Raw genomic sequence first — 17,415 nt, forward strand, 5'->3', positions numbered from 1 at the left:
CGAATTTGTACTTGTACATAACTGTCATTAATCAAAAAGGATTCGGCACCATAGAGCGATTTTTTTTAACCCCCCCAAAAATCGACTATGCGTAAATTCTCTATGTAACGGTGTACCGTGTAGCATCACCTGGTGATGGTGGCAGAGGGTATTACAATTTCCTTTTTTTTTACTTGGGAAACACGAAGTTAAAGCACACTTCACACAGGTAAATATTTCCTCCTTCCCTTACTCCCCCCCCCCTCCCCCCACTTCACCCAAAGCAGAGGGGCCTGTCAAAGCCACCCCAAAGGATGTATATGTAGCATATCTTTCTCCTCCCTTTCCCCTCACTTCCCCCTTCCACTCACTCCCTTCCTCATATATATATATGCCGGTTCTGTTTTGGACGTATACACACATGCATGCATGTATGTATGTGCAATTGATGGACTGCCTTTCCCCCATTGGTTGGACAACTGGTCAGACTCCACCCACAATTGTAAGCTGAAAAAAAAATAATAGCGCCATTTTATGAAGGTGATGCCTCATGGCCTGAGGCTGAGGCTTCTGGCCTCTGGTGTTAGCCAATGGGCCAGAGACATTGGAATTATGCAAGCTATATAACCACGGTGTATTGCATCTGCACAGTAGGCATGTTTTTCCTTCATGTACGTAACCTAGGTTGTTTTTATTTTCAGTGATCGAGGCAGCGGTCTGTTGCATATACACCACCCAAATAGAGGGATGAACAATGTGTAATAAATGAACTTTTTTGGACATAAATTTGTTTTTAGACGGAGACTCCAAGGCTTATTTGTGTGATAATCCAAAAGGGTCGCTCGTCATAAACAGTAGGTATGTTTTTGCTTCATGTATGTAATCCAGGTTATTTTTAGAAGCGATCAAGTCAGCAGTTTATTGCCTATACACAACCCAAATAAAGGGATGAGCAATTTGTGTAATAAATTAAGGTTTTTGAGTGTAATTTCGGTTTCAGCCTGAGATTTCATGGCTATATAATGTGAAAATGCAGAAGCGTCGCTCTTCACTGTGACGTCATTTTCTACTAGTTGTGAACGAAGCTCCAACAATATTTAATACAATGTCTCGACCCAGCAGTGGAAGGCCGGCCAGAGCCAGAGATTCATCAAGGAGGTGAATACGACGGCTCGAACATGTACGCTGTGGGACCTGGAGCCAGGAAACGAGTACTTACTGCGGGTCCAGGCTCTGGGCCTTGGAGGCCTAGCGAGCGATCCGAGTCCCGTGCTACATTTCACCACCCATCAGGGTTCACAACTTCACATCCATGGCAACGGCACGGATTTCGGTAAGAATTCTCTTGAACAGAGCACCGAGCATAGCCTAATCAAAACCCTTCAAAAGCCTGACACGTGTAAACGTTCGACCACGTGTCACATGACCCTGCATTTCCCATCATACTAAAATACGCCATTTGTGTCTGTCCATCTGTCTGATGAATTTTTGACGCCAATACATTCCGTCCTTACTTATGCAATCTCAACCAAACTTGACAGGATTTAAAGGTTGTAGCGCATTCATTTGCCCCCCCCCCCCCCCTCCCCGAGCGGGTTTTCCCCACCATTGCCGTCAATGGCGTTGCGTGTTGAGGTGTATATCAATGTTAAATTAGCTTTATCGTGGCGTTTTTCCAAAGAAGAAGATTTATCGTGGTGTTTTTCCAAAGACGCTTTGAATAACAAAATTAATGATAATCGCATATTATTAATGTTATTACAAAACAATATTAATAATAATAATGTCCCACTTCCCCCAAGGCGTTTTTCCTGCAGTGATAACGTGTTTGAATCGCTTATAGTTATAATGGCGTTTCCGTGGGAGCAACGGCTTCTACAGGAAGTAAAAAATATTATAAACCACAAACACGCATGCTTAGCTTTTTAAACAGTCGCTCATGCTCTTTATAACACTAAATGAATAAATTTGGAGGAATCCTGACATCCGTGAAGTAAGGTTTACTTACAGAACTGAGCGAAGATCTACTGTACTCTATATACCCCACAAGGGTTGGGTTATTAACATGGCCCTTTCTGCTACTACAGTGGCATTTTTCGTAGCGAACTTTGAAACTCGCTCCTGCTGTTTAATACAAAACAAAGGGAGGAAGACCAGGATGTGCTCATTTACCAAGCAGGTAGCTAGCGCTTGCCAAGCCAGTCGTTCCTTAAGGGTTTTCAATGGAGTGCTTGCTCGAATGCTTAAACCACTTGGCGATCTCTCCACAAGAAACTTGGTAAATGAACACACACCCAATGTTCTTGAGACCCGCCCATAGATCTACTGTAATCTATATACCCCAAAGAGGAATGACCCTTCCTGCCCCTCCCGGAGTTTGCGGGTGTACTAGTGAACCAAACGTGCCAAAGCACCAAGCATCCCACATCCGGCAAATTTAAACAATCAATAGGAGAATGAAGATTTCATTAATGGATGAAGTGTTTTGGCCTCAATCCCACCCTGAGGTTCATAATAAATAAGACTGCAGTGCAGGTGCCCGGAGCCAAGAGAGTAATCTCGTTAAGAGTTTCGTGAGATTGTATCACTGTTCGTGCTCCTGCTCTTTACTTCACAGAACGTCGCTGCTGCCGAACTAGTCTCCACCCACGTAATACACTAGGTCGTTTGCCATTGCCATCCCAAGAGGCTGGGTATTTTGGCAAAATATCGGCAAATAATGTCCTACTGTTTTCAAGAGGTACCAATATGGGATCTTTAACGTCTACCGACTCGTGAAGGTTCAAATGCACCTGATGCGATGGTATGTGCCTGAGAAACACCTGGGTGACAGGTTGTTCTTGCGGTTGGGTCGAGAATTGAACCCAGACAAATTAGCAACTCAAAGGTGAGTGTGCTACCTGTGCCAACCTAACCTGTCGGCCTCCGGCGGTAAACTTCTCGAGACCTTTTATTTATTTCTAGATTTTGTGCAAACCAAACTTATAAAACTGATGTTAAATGTTTACAGATGAAGGCAAGTGAATAAGACAGCCTGCTTAGAGCATTCACTCCCCATACTGTGCCACTGATTATGGTGTAAAAAGCATGGTAATTTAATATCTGAACATACATAAATGTGTGTACATCAAATCATTGTCACCTCATCCAAAATCAATGGGAACCCGTTATCAAGAAATGCTTCTCGAAGAATCATTAAATTGATGAGTAATGACGTCATAAGCGGCCAAAAAGAAAATCGAGATGATTCTAATTGGGTTTTAATTTCCTTCCAAGGGTGATTAAGCTGTAACCTGGAAACTGACAGCTCGGCGACAACAAAGCAACACCTGCGGCCATCCTGCGCAGCACGATAAAGTGCAGGCACTGAACACAAACGAGTGACTGTTTCGAGGATTGCAGGCACAGAGAGCTGCGTGAGGCACGGAGAGCTGTGTGAGGCACGGACAGCTGTGTGAGGCACGGACAGCTGTGTGAGGCACGGAGAGCTGAGTGAGGCACGGAGAGCTGAGTGAGGGACGGTGAGCTGCGTGAGCCACGGTGAGCTGCGTGAGGCACGGAGAGCTGTGCAGGCACAGAAAGCTGTGTGAGGCACGGGGAGCTGAGTGAGGGACGGAGAGCTGCGTGAGGCATGGAGAGCTGTGCAGGCACAGAAAGCTATGTGAGGCACGGAGAGCTGTGCAGGCACAGAAAGCTGTGTGAGGCACGGAGAGCTGAGTGAGGCACGGTGAGCTGAGTGAGGCATGGAGAGCTGAGTGAGGCACGGAGAGATGTCCAGGCACAGAGAGCTGCGTGAGGCATGGAGAGCTGTGTGAGGCACGGAGAGCTGTGCAGGCACAGAAAGCTGTGTGAGGCACGGAGAGCTGAGTGAGGCACGGTGAGCTGAGTGAGGCACGGAGAGCTGAGTGAGGCACGGAGAGATGTCCAGGCACAGAGAGCTGCGTGAGGCATGGAGAGCTGTGTGAGGCACGGAGAGCTGAGTGAGGCACGGTGAGCTGAGTGAGGAACGGAGTGCTGCGTGAGGAACGGAGAGCTGAGTGAGGCACGGAGAGCTGTGCAGGCACAGAGAGCTGTGCAAGGCATGGAGAGCTGAGTGAAGCACGGAGAGCTGAGTGAGGGACGGTGAGCTGCGTGAGCCACGGTGAGCTGCGTGAGGCACGGAGAGCTGTGCAGGCACAGAAAGCTGTGTGAGGAATGGGGAGCTGAGTGAGGCACGGAGAGCTGCGTGAGGCATGGAGAGCTGTGTGAGGCACGGAGAGCTGTGCAGGCACAGAAAGCTGTGTGAGGCACGGAGAGCTGAGTGAGGCACGGAGAGCTGAGTGAGGCACGGAGAGCTGAGTGAGGCACGGAGAGATGTCCAGGCATGGAGAGCTGCGTGAGGCATGGAGAGCTGTGTGAGGCACGGAGAGCTGAGTGAGGCACGGTGAGCTGAGTGAGGCACAGAGAGCTGCGTGAGGCACGGAGAGCTGAGTGAGGCACGGAGAGCTGTGCAGGCACAGAAAGCTGTGCCAGGCATGGAGAGCTGAGTGAAGCACGGAGAGCTGTGCGAGGGGCGGAGAGCTGAGTGAGGCACGGAGAGCTGTGTGAGGCACGGAGAGCTGTGTGAGGCACGGAGAGCTGTGTGAGGCATGGAGAGCTGTGTGAGGCATGGAGAGCTGTGTGAGGCACGGAGAGCTGTGGGAGGCACAGAGAGCTGTGTGAGGCACGGAGAGCTGTGTGAGGCATGGAGAGCTGTGTGAGGCACGGAGAGCTGTGTGAGGCACGGAGAGCTGTGTGAGGCACGGAGAGCTGTGTGAGGCACGGAGAGCTGTGTGAGGCACGGAGAGCTGTGCGAGGGACGGAGAGCTGAGTGAGGCACGTAAAGCTCTGCAGGCACAGAGTGCTGTGTGAGGCACGGAGAGCTGTGTGAGGCACGGAGAGCTGTGCAGGCACGGAGAGCTGTTGCATGGGAAATACCTCGCTGTTACAATGCCAACATGGATTTGTGATGTTCCTGTTGATGAAGGCAGCACTCATTATGGATGCACATGCAGTACCATTGGTCCTATTTCTGTATTCCAAACACACCCGGGAGAGCTCATGTCGTGCTGTGGGGTGTATTGCCTTGCAATGCTCTCGTGATCCTTCAGCGGTGCAGCACGAGCTCTCCAGGTATTCTCATAGCTATAACACCAAGCAAGTTATTGCTGAACCACCCACAAGTATAACTCTTAAAAAGTGTACATCAATGAAGATAGGTGGTAGAAAGGAATTGCCCTGTCTGCCTATATCAACTGTATATACCAATCAACCTAAGTTCAGTCTTTGGAAGTTATTGGGCTTATCAGGCATAACCTCTCCTGGGGGGGACATAACCTCTCCTGGGGGGACATAACCTCTCCTGGGGGGGGGGGGGGAGGAGGACATAACTTCTCCTGGGGGGACATCACCTCTCCTGGGGGGTCATAACCTCTCCTGGGGGGACATAACCTCTGCTGGGGGGGACATAACCTCTCCTGGGGGGACATAACCTCTCCTGGGGGGACATAACCTCTCCTGGGGGGACATAACCTCTCCTGGGGGGACATAACCTCTCCTGGGTGTCCATGTCTAAGCTGGTGTCAATGCCACAATGTTGCTTTGGAATAACTAGAAGCACCAAATCCCAATGGGCACTTTTGTTCTCGCGCCGCACTCTCCTGTATCTCGCACCGCACTCTCCTGTATCTCGCACCGCACTCTCCTGGATGTCGAACCGCACTCTCCTGTATCTCGCACCACACTCTCCTGTATGTCGAACCGCACTCTCCTGTATCTTGCACCGCACTCTCCGCTATCTCGCACCGCCCTCTCCTGTTTCTCGCACCGCACTCTCCTGCATCTCGCACCGCAATCTCCTGTATCTCGCACCGCACTCTACTGTATGTCGAACCGCACTCTCCTGTTTCTCGCACCACACTCTCCTGTATCTCGCAACGCACTCTCCTGTATCTCGCACCGCACTCTCCTGTATCTCGCACCGCACTCTCCTGTATGTCGAACCGCACTCTCCTGTATCTCGCACCGCACTCTCCCGGTATCTCGCACCGCACTCTCCGGTATCTCGCACCGCACTCTCCTGTTTCTCGCACCACACTCTCCTGCATCTCGCACCGCACTCTCCTGTATCTCGCACCGCACTCTCCTGTATGTCGAACCGCATTCTCCTGTATCTTGCACCGCACTCTCCTATATCTCGCACTCTCCAATATCTCGCACTCTCCTATATCTCGCACCGCACACTCCTGTATCTCGCGCCGCACACTCCTGTATCTCGCGCCGCACTCTCCTGTTTCTCGCACCGCACTCTCCTGTATGTCGAACCGCACTCTCCTGTATCTCGCACCGCACTCTCCTGTATGTCGAACCGCATTCTCCTGTATCTTGCACCGCACTCTCCTATATCTCGCACTCTCCTATATCTCGCACTCTCCTATATCTCGCACTCTCCTATATCTCGCACCGCACACTCCTGTATCTCGCGCCGCACTCTCCTGTATCTCACACCGCACTCTCCTGTATCTCGCACCGCACTCTCCTGTATGTCGAACCGCACTCTCCTGTATCTCGCACCACACTCTCCTGTATGTCGAACCGCACTCTCCTGTATGTCGAACCGCACTCTCCTGTATCTTGCACCGCACTCTCCGCTATCTCGCACCGCACTCTCCTGTTTCTCGCACCGCACTCTCCTGCATCTCGCACCGCACTCTCCTGTATCTCGCACCGCACTCTCCTGTATGTCGAACCGCACTCTCCTGTTTCTCGCACCACACTCTCCTGTATCTCGCAATGCACTCTCCTGTATCTCGCACCGCACTCTCCTGTATCTCGCACCGCACTCTCCTGTATCTCGCACCGCACTCTCCTGTATGTCGAGCCGCACTCTCCTGTATCTCGCACCGCACTCTCCGGTATCTCGCACCGCACTCTCCTGTTTCTCGCACCACACTCTCCTGCATCTCGTACCGCACTCTCCTGTATCTCGCACCGCACTCTCCTGTATGTCGAACCGCATTCTCCTGTATCTTGCACCGCACTCTCCTGTATCTCGCACCGCACTCTCCCGTATCTCGCACCACACTCTCCTATATCTCGCACCGCACACTCCTGTATCTCGCACCGCACTCTCCTGTATCTCACACCGCACTCTCCTGTATCTCACACCAGACTCTCCTGTATGTCGAACCGCACTCTCCTGTATCTCGCACCGCACTCTCCTGTATCTCGCACCGCACTCTCCTGTATGTCGAACCGCACTCTCCTGTATCTCGCACCGCAATCTCCTGTATCTCGCACCGCACTCTCCTGTATCTCGCACCGCACTCTCCTGTATCTCGCACCGCACTCTCCAGTATGTCGAACCGCACTCTCCTGTATCTCGCACCGCACTCTCCTGTATCTCGCACCGCACTCTCCTGCATCTCGCACCGCACTCTCCTGTATCTCGCACCGCACTCTCCTGTATGTCGAACCGCACTCTCCTGTATGTCGAACCGCACTCTCCTGTTTCTCGCACCACACTCTCCTGTATCTCGCAACGCACTCTCCTGTATCTCGCACCGCACTCTCCTGTATCTCGAACCGCACTCTCCTGTATCTCGCACCGCACTCTCCTGTATGTCGAACCGCACTCTCCTGTATCTCGCACCGCACTCTCCGGTATCTCGCACCACACTCTCCTGTTTCTCGCACCACACTCTCCTGCATCTCACACCGCACTCTCCTGTATCTCGCACCGCACTCTCCTGTATGTCGAACCGCACTCTCCTGTATCTCGCACCGCACTCTCCTGTATCTCGCACCGCACTCTCCTGTATGTCGAACCGCACTCTCCTGTATCTCGCACCGCACTCTCCTGTATCTCGCACCGCACTCTCCTGTATCTCGCACCGCACTCTCCCATATCTCGCACCGCACTCTCCCGTTTCTCGCACCACACTCTCCTATATCTCGCACCGCACACTCCTGTATCTCGCACCGCACTCTCCTGTATCTCACACCGCACTCTCCTGTATCTCACACCGCACTCTCCTGTATGTCGAACCGCACTCTCCTGTATCTTGCACCGCACTCTCCTGTATCTCGCACCGCACTCTCCTGTATGTCGAACCGCACTCTCCTGTATCTCGCACCGCACTCTCCTGTATCTCGCACCGCACTCTCCTGTATCTCGCACCGCACTCTCCAGTATGTCGAACCGCACTCTCCTGTATCTCGCACCGCACTCTCCTGTATGTCGAACCGCACTCTCCTGTATCTCGCACCGCACTCTCCTGTATCTCGCACCGAACTCTCCTGTTTCTCGCACCACACTCTCCTGTTTCTCACACCGCACTCTCCTGTATCTCGCACCGCACTCTCCTGTATCTCGCACCGCACTCTCCTGTATGTCGAACCGCACTCTCCTGCATCTCGCACCGCACTCTCCTGTATGTCGAACCGCACTCTCCTGTATCTCACACCGCACTCTCCTGTATCTCGCACCGAACTCTCCTGTTTCTCGCACCACACTCTCCTGTATCTCGCACCGCACTCTCCTGTATCTCGCACCGCACTCTCCTGTATCTCGCACCGCACTCTCCTGTATGGCGAACTGCACTCTCCTGTATCTTGCACCGCACTCTCCTGTATCTCGCACCGAACTCTCCTGTTTCTCGCACCACACTCTCCTGTATCTCGCACCGCACTCTCCTGTATGTCGAACCACACTCTCCTGTATCTCGCACCGCACTCTCCGGTATCTCGCACCGCACTCTCCTGTTTCTCGCACCACACTCTCCTGTATCTCGCACCGCACTCTCCTGTATCTCGCACCGCCCTCTCCTGTATGTCGAACCGCACTCTCCTGTATCTCACACCGCACTCTCCTGTATCTCGCACAGCACTCTCCTGTATGTCGAAACGCACTCTCCTGTATCTCGCACCGCACTCTCCTGTAGCTCGCACCACACTCTCCAATATCTCACACCGCACTCTCCTGTATCTCGCACCGCACTCTCCTGTATCTCACACCGCACTCTCCTGTATCTCACACCGCACTCTCCTGTATGTCGAACCGCACTCTCCTGTATCTCGCACCGCACTCTCCTGTATCTCGCACCGCACTCTCCTGTATGTCTAACCGCACTCTCCTGTATCTCGCACCGCACTCTCCTGTATCTCGCACCGCACTCTCCTGTATCTCGCATCGCACTCTCCTGTATCTCGCACCGCACTCTCCTGTATCTCGCATCGCACTCTCCTGTATCTCGCACCGCACTCTCCTGTATGTCGAACTGCACTCTCCTGTATCTCGCACCGCACTCTCCTGTATCTCGCACCGCACTCTCCTGTATCTCGCACCGCACTCTCCTGTATCTCGCACCACACTCTCCTGTATCTCGCACCGCACTCTCCTCCTGTATCTCGCACCACACTGTCCTGTATCTCGCACCGCACTCTCCTGTATCTCGCACCGCACTCTCCTGTATCGCACACCGTACTCTCCTGTATCTCGCACCGCACTCTCCTGTATCGCACACCGTACTCTCCTGTATCTCGCACCACACTCTGCGGTGCGAGACTCTCCTGTATCTCGCACTGCACTCTCCTGTATCTCACACCGCACTCTCCTGTATCTCGCACCGCACTCTCCTGTATCTCGCACCGCACTCTCCTGTATCGCACACCGCACTCTCCTGTATCTCGCACCACACTCTCCTGTATCTCGCACCGCACTCTCCTGTATCGCACACCGTACTCTCCTGTATCTCGCACCGCACTCTCCTGTATCGCACACCGTACTCTCCTGTATCTCGCACCACACTCTCCTGTATCTCGCACCGAACTCTCCTGTATGTCGAACCGCACTCTCCTGTATCTCGCACCGCACTCTCCTGTATCTCGCATCGCCCTCTCCTGTATCTCGCACCGCACTCTCCTGTATGTCGAACCGCACTCTCCTGTATCTCGCACCACACTCTCCTGTATGTCGAACCGCACTCTCCTGTATCTTGCACCGCACTCTCCGCTATCTCGCACCGCACTCTCCTGTTTCTCGCACCGCACTCTCCTGCATCTCGCACCGCAATCTCCTGTATCTCGCACCGCACTCTCCTGTATCTCGCACCACACTCTGCGGTGCGAGACTCTCCTGTATCTCGCACCGCACTCTCCTGTATCTCACACCGCACTCTCCTGTATCTCGCAGTTTAACCATAAGAGGGTTGCAGGCAGATCTTGTGCGACCTGCAGGAATATTTGGGGGACAGAGCCCAGAGAGAGCTGGGGGAGCAAGGCCGGAGAGGAGTCGGTAGAAGACAGAAAGACCAACTACCTGCCTGCGGTGAGTAAGTGAAAGGCCCTCGGAGTTAGCTTCATCGCGGGAGATTCCAATGATTCTGAAAGCTTTGGTTTCAACAGCATGAAGACGAGCTAGGTGTGAGGCAGGAGCACCAGCCCAGAGGGGAGAGCAGTATTTCATTGAGCTGCGGATGAAAGCCTTGTATGTGGTGAGGAGCTCAGGTGTGCCAAGGAAGGACTTCACACGACGGAGGATGCCCAGTCGGCGACTGGCTTTGGAGGCCAGATTAGAAATGTGGTTTTCCCAGGAAAGATCATGGCTGATTTGGCAGCGATTACAGCTTGGTGTCTTCTTGGGTTTGTCTATCAGATTTTCATATCTGGATTTGGGGTTTCTCCCATTCTTCCTTGCAGGTTTGCTCAATCATTGTCAAGTTGGATGTGGAGCGTCAGTGAACAGCAATCTTCAAGTCTTTCCTGAGGAGCTCACGTTTGTGGGAGGAAAACGATGGTACTCACAGTTTTGAGAAGATAACTGAAGGAGGAAAAGCTTTAAGGAGGCCGTTCTGCCCCTTGGTCCCTCGAACTATCTTTGCTCTCCCTGATTACCTGTGATCGTCCTGCTTGAATCCTCACCACCATTTTGTCGTCCAGTTGTCGCCTCACCTTTCCCTGTCCATCTCCTCAACACCAGCTCCATGCCAATCTACCCCCCCCCCCCCCCCACCCCGTTTTGTGTCCCTCATCCCGTCTGAGCGGCACCTTAGTTTCAATAGGATTCATTTCACCCTTGTTTACCTTATTGCATACTAGTTGAATGCACCCGGCGTTGCCCGGGTTCTTTTTGAATGAATTTAATCTTCTATTCATTGGTCTGACACAAGCCCAGTATCAGTTAGTGCTCAACAATTCCTTGTTCTTTCTTCTGTCGGGTCCCGCGAGAGAGACTTTTGAAAAATTTGGAATTTTGACTATAATTCAGCTTTTACCCGCGGCCGTAGAAGATTGACGACAATAATTCAGCTCAGCTTTTAATTGCGAAATGGGCCCAGCCCGGCCGAATCGGCCTCAACCGGCCTCGCCACCTAGCTTATAACCGTCCCGGGGCCTGTCCCGACATTTTCAGTTATTTTTGAATGAATTTATTACTATAATTCAGCTTTTACTCGCGGCCGTAGAAGATTGACTACAATAATTCAGGTCAGCTTTTAATTGCGAAATGGGCCCAGCCCGGCCGAATCGGCCTCAACCGGCCTCGCCACCTCGCCTATAACCTTCCCGGGGCTCGTCCCGACATTTTTAGTTATTTTTGAATGAATTTATTACTATAATTCAGCTTTTACTCACGGCCGTAGAAGATTGACTACAAGAATTCAGCTCAGTTTTTAAATGTGAAATGGGCCCAGCCTGGCGGAGGCGGCCTCGACCGGCCTCGCCACCTAGCCTATAACCTTCCCGGGGCCCGTCCCGACATTTTTGGTTCTTTTTGAATGAATTTACTACCATAAGTCAACTTTTACTCGCGGCCGTAGAAGATTGACTACTATAATTCAGCTCAGCTTTTAATTGCGAAATGGGCCCAGCCGGCCGAAGCGGCCTGACTGGTCTCACCACCTAGCCTATAACCTTCCCGGGGCCCGTCCAGACATTTGTAGTTCTTTTTGAATGAATTTACTACTATAATTCAGCTTTTACTCACGGCCGTAGAAGATTGACTACAAGAATTCAGCTCAGCTTTTCATTGCGAAATGAGCCCGGCCCGGCCGAAGCGGCCTCGACCGGTCTCGCCACCTAGCCTATAACCTTCCCGGGGCCCGTCCCGACATTTTTAGTTCTTTTTGAATGAATTTACTACTATAATTCAGCTTTTACTCGTGGCCGTAGAAGATTGACTACTATAATTCAGCTCAGCTTTTAATTGCGAAATGGGCCCAGCCTGGCCGAGGCGGCCTCGACCGGCCTCGCTACCTTGCCTATAACCTTCCCGGGGCCCGTACCGACATTTTTAGTTCTTTTTGAATGAATTTACTACTATAATTCAGCTTTTACTCGTGGCCGAAGAAGATTGATTACTACAGACTTGGCATTTAATATGGAATATATTGAAGGAGCTGGGGCTCCCACGTCGATCGGAAGAATGGACGCGACAAAAAGCTGGAATTCATCCGAGTTGCTTTAATCAAACCAAACACTCAGGCACTCTGAAAAGCCCGTTTATCGGGCAGCAATATATATACATATTATCCCGGAGCGTTTGCCCAGGAAAGGCGAGAGGGGGCGTGGCCCAGCGTCCTGGATGCGGCCTGGCAAGTTGAGGGCGAGCCTGCCCGGGCATGCCCGGGCATGCCCGGGCGTCCCGACCGAGGCCTGGCAAGTTGAGCGCGGGCCTGCCCGGGCGTCCTGGACGAGCCCGGCATGGTGATCGCTCCGCGTCCTTGATAGGTGCAAGGCGATTGTGAAAACCCAGCGGTAGCCGCTACACACGTCCCCCCAGAATCGACTTGCACCGGCAGGGTCAATTTGAGGGGGGTCCTGATGACCCGGCCGAAGCGACCCCTGGCGGGTCGTGGGAGGGGGTCCGGTGTGGTGGTGGGCGGTCGAGTGGGGGGCACCGTGGACGGGGGGCGGCCTCGCCGCGGCGGAAGGGCCACCCATGGTGGGTGGTCGACGTCCACGTGCGCCGGCTTGAGGCGGTCCACCGCAATCCGGTCCGACCTGCCGCCGATGTCGATGACGAACGACTTGTCATCCCGTCGCAGCACCCGGAAGGGCCCGTCGTACGGCGGCCGGAGTGGCCCCCGATGTGCGTCGTGACGCACAAAAACATACTCCGCTGTGTGAAGTGCTGGGGGGACGTAGGACTGGGGGTCACCGTGGTGGGATGTTGGCACGGGGGCAAACCGTCGGGCGGCCTCCTGGAGGTCCGAGCGCTGGTGAGCTGCGGACCAGGGACTGGTAGCGTCGGGCACGAATTCGCCCGGGACGCGTAGCGCCTGGCCATAGACAAGCTCGGCGGTGGATGCCTGGAGATCCTCCTTGGGGGCCGTGCGGAGGCCCAAAAGGAACCACGGCAGCCGGTCGGCCCAACCGCCATCTTGAAGGCCGGCCATGAGCGCGGCCTTCATGGAGCGGTGGAATCGCTCGCACAACCCGTTTGCTTGGGGGTGGTAGGCCGTAGTACGGTGGAGCTTGACCCCCAGGTTGCGGGCGACCGCACCCCACAGCTCGGAGGTGAACTGTGGTCCGCGGTCTGACGAGATGTCCGCCGGTGCGCCGAAGCGGGCGACCCAGGTGGCGATGAAAGCCTGCGCCACGTCGGCGGTGGTGGTGGAGATGAGGGGAACGGCCTCCGGCCACCTGGTGGTCCTGTCCACCATGGTGAGCAGGTGTGTGAACCCCCGTGACGGGGGGAGGGGGCCCACCAGATCCACGTTGACGTGGTCGAAACGTCGTTCGGGCACGGTGAAAGGTGCCAGCGGGGCCTGGGTGTGTCGGTGGACCTTGGCCCATTGGCAGGCCGTGCAGGTGCTGGTCCAATCGCGGACGTCCCGACGAAGGCCGTGCCAGACGAATCGCGCCGACACCAGCTTCTGGGAAGCTTTCCGGCCCGGGTGGGAAAGGCCGTGGAGGGAGGCGAAGATGCGGCGTTGCCAGGTGACGGGCACGATGGGGCGAGGCTGGCCTTGGGAGACGTCGCAGAGCAGGACAGTGTCCGCGAATGGGATGTCGGCCAGGCGGAGGCCCGTGTCCGCCGCCCGGAGGGCTTGCACCGTGGTGTCGGTGGTTTGGTCCGCCGCCATAAGCGCAAAGTCCACGCCCAGGTGGACCGCGTTCGCGCTGGCCCGGGAAAGACAGTCGGCCACGGCGTTGTTTTTGCCGGCGACGTGCCGGATGTCCGTGGTAAACTCCGACACGGCGGAGAGGTGGCGCTGTTGGCGGGCCGACCACGGCTCCGTGACCTTGGCCATGGCGTAAACCAACGGCTTGTGGTCGACGAACGCCGTGAAAGGTAGGCCCTCCAGGAGGTGGCGGAAATGGCGGACGGCCAGGTGTAGACCGAGGAGCTCCCGGTCAAACGTGCTGTATTTGAGCTCGTTCGGCCGGAGCTGCCGGCTGAAAAAAGCGAGTGGCTGCCAAACCCCGTTCACCCATTGCTCATGTACGGCGCCCACCGCGTAGTCGGAGGCATCCGTGGTGAGGGTGATGGGAGCGTTGAGCACCGGGTGAGCGAGCAGTGTTGCGTCGGCGAGGGCCCGCTTTGAGCTTTGGAAGGCCGCATCCATTGCTGCGGACCAGGCGATGTCGTGCTTGGCCGGCTTGCCCCAGAGGGCTTCGTAGAGGGGCCGCATGAGTTGAGCAGCGTGGGGCACGAAGCGGTGATAAAAATTCACCATTCCCAGGAATTCCTGCAGGGCCTTTATGGTGCGGGGACGCGGGAACGTGGTGATGGCCTCGAACTTGGTTGGCAGCGGCACGGCCCCGTTCTTGGTGATGTGGTGGCCCAAAAAATCAACGGCCGTCGTGCCGAAGTGGCATTTGGCCGGGTTGACGATGAAGCCGTGCTCGCTGAGGTGCCCGAACAGTGTTCGGAGGTGGAGGAGGTGCTCGGCCCGGGACGTGCTGGCGACGAGGATGTCGTCCAGGTAAACGAAAAGGAATGGCAGGTCACGCAGCACGCCGTCCATCAAGCGCTGTAATGCCTGAGCCGCGTTCTTGAGACCAAACGGCATCCGCAAGAATTCGAATAAGCCGAACGGCGTGATGACTGCCGTTTTAGGGACGTCGGCCGCCCTGACAGGTACCTGGTGATATCCCCGTATGAGATCAACTTTCGAAAAAATGACCCGTCCCACCAGACGGGCGGAGAAGTCTTGGATATGCGGGATCGGGTACCTGTCGGGGGTGGTAGCGTCATTGAGACGGCGGTAGTCGCCACACGGGCGCCATCCACCCCCCGGCTTTGGCACGATGTGCAATGGCGAGGCCCACGCGCTATCGGAGCGCCGCACGATGCCGAGGTGCTCCAACGCGTCGAATTCGGCCTTCGCCACGGCGAGCTTGGCTGGGTCGAGGCGGCGGGCCCTGGCGTAGACCGGCGGGCCCGTGGTTGGTATGTGGTGCTCGATCCCATGCCGTACTGCGACGGCCGAAAACGTCGGCCACGTGAGGGCCGGGAACTCCGTGAGCAGGCGAGCAAACTCGTTCGCCGCCGGGACGGCGCATGCCAGCTCGGTCGGCGCAGAGCTGCTCAATGTGCATACCAGGGAGCTGAAGGTTTCGGCGTTGATTAAACGACGCCGTTGGACGTCCACCAGCAGTCCGTGTGCGCAGAGGAAGTCGGCGCCTAGCAGAGCCATGGGCACGTTTGCGGTTACAAACGTCCAAGCAAAACGTTGGCCGCTGAAGCAGAGGGTGACGTTGCGCGGGCCGAAGGTGCGGATGGTCGATCCGTTGGCCGCAACCAAGGAGGGGCCGCAAACCGCGGATTGCCTGTCCTGGTCAGAGGCGGGTATGATGCTCAGTTGGGCGCCGGTGTCGCACAGGAAGCGCCGTCCGGATGCTTTATCCTTGATGAACAGTAAGTTGCCCGTGTGGCCGGCGCTCATGGCTGGTAATGAACGCCGGCCCGGCCGTTTCCCGGCCTGCCGAAGGTGCACGGGGGTCGGCATGTCCGGGCCTTCTGTCCGAACCTGGCATGATAGTAACACCACGCTTGGTCAGGTGGAGGCCCCGGTCGTCGTGCTGGAGGTGGTCGGCTCGGTGTAGCGGCCGCCAATTGCGTCGGCAGTTCGGTCGTCGACCGTGCCGGGTGCTCGGGTGCCATGGGTGTTGCGTCGGACGGCGGTGGGTCCCATGTCGCCACTGCGATGCGCTGTCCTGCGGCGGAGATCTTGTCGGCTTCTCTGGCAAGGGCCCGGGGATCTGTGATCGTCGTGCTTGCCAGGGCGAGGCGTACCGGGTTAGGCAGCTGACGGAGGAACAGCTCCCGGAACAGGAATGCCGGAGAGTGCTCGCCGAGCAGTGAAAGCATGTAGTCCATTCGCTCGGAAGGGCGCGTGTCGCCGAGCTCGGGCAGGTCGAGCAGGCGCCGTGCGCGTTCCGCCGATGGGAGGGCGAAAGCGTCGAGGAGAAGATTCTTAATCGCGCCGTATTTGTCCGTGGCTGGCGGGCTCTCGAGGAGGCTCAGGGCGCGGGGCGTGGTGGCCGAACCGTGCGCTGCTACCACATGGTGGAGGCGGGTGTCGTCGGCCGTGATGCCTCGCAGGGCGAACAAGGAATCCGCCTGTGCGAACTAAACCGCCACGTGAGCCTCCCAGAAGGTAGGCAGTTTAAGGGCGACTGCCGTGTCCATGTCGGTAGGTCACCAATGAAGGAGCTGGGGCTCCCACGTCGATCGGAAGAATGGACGCGACAAAAAGCTGGAATTCATCCGAGTTGCTTTAATCAAACCAAACACTCAGGCACTCTGAAAAGCCCGTTTATCGGGCAGCAATATATATACATATTATCCCGGAGCGTTTGCCCAGGAAAGGCGAGAGGGGGCGTGGCCCAGCGTCCCGACCGAGGCCTGGCAAGTTGAGCGCGGGCCTGCCCGGGCGTCCTGGACGAGCCCGGCATGGTGATCGCTCCGCGTCCTTGATAGGTGCAAGGCGATTGTGAAAACCCAGTGGTAGCCGCTACAATATATTTTTTCTTGACTTGGGTTTACTTTCTTAACTCAGTATATCAATCTGATGAGTTTCTTTCACACTTTGGTGATTTATTTGTTAAAAGAACCATGTCACTGATTGTCTGTCGGAGCAAGAAGTCAACAACAGGATTATATCACAGGTGGCATGGCAAAATGTACGGACAGGTGCATTTGATGATTAACTTCACAGTCGGGTATACAAGGGTTGTTGCGTTCTGTATTAGTGGAAAACAACTGCTGCACATCTCCAAAAGTTATTGCCGCTTCCTCTGGAGATGGTCCGTCAACTCGACAATGCTGTTTGTCATGGAGTGGTGGCTTTACGAAATTACGGCATGAAACAGCGTGCTATTGCTCGGCAGTATGGCATCACTCAAGGTCAGGTGTCAAAGACCCTGAAACGAAATGCTCAGAGGGGTGTCCCTCCTCCAATAACGAGGCCA

General features: G+C 55.1%; 1 protein-coding gene across 1 annotated transcript in view; it reads left to right on the plus strand.

Moving 5' to 3' along the window:
• LOC137427209 (fibronectin type III domain-containing protein 4) overlaps positions 1-17,415 on the plus strand; it is an 84,024-nt gene that overhangs the window by 14,088 nt on the left and 52,521 nt on the right. Inside the window, exon 3 of the mRNA XM_068116484.2 lies at positions 1,099-1,312. Coding sequence (XP_067972585.2) covers positions 1,099-1,312 — 214 coding nt within the window. The remainder of the gene's footprint in view (positions 1-1,098; positions 1,313-17,415) is intronic.

Source organism: Myxine glutinosa, chromosome 5, assembly GCF_964187855.1.
Source record: "Myxine glutinosa chromosome 5, kmMyxGlut1.1, whole genome shotgun sequence".
Taxonomy (NCBI): Eukaryota; Metazoa; Chordata; class Myxini; order Myxiniformes; family Myxinidae; genus Myxine; species Myxine glutinosa.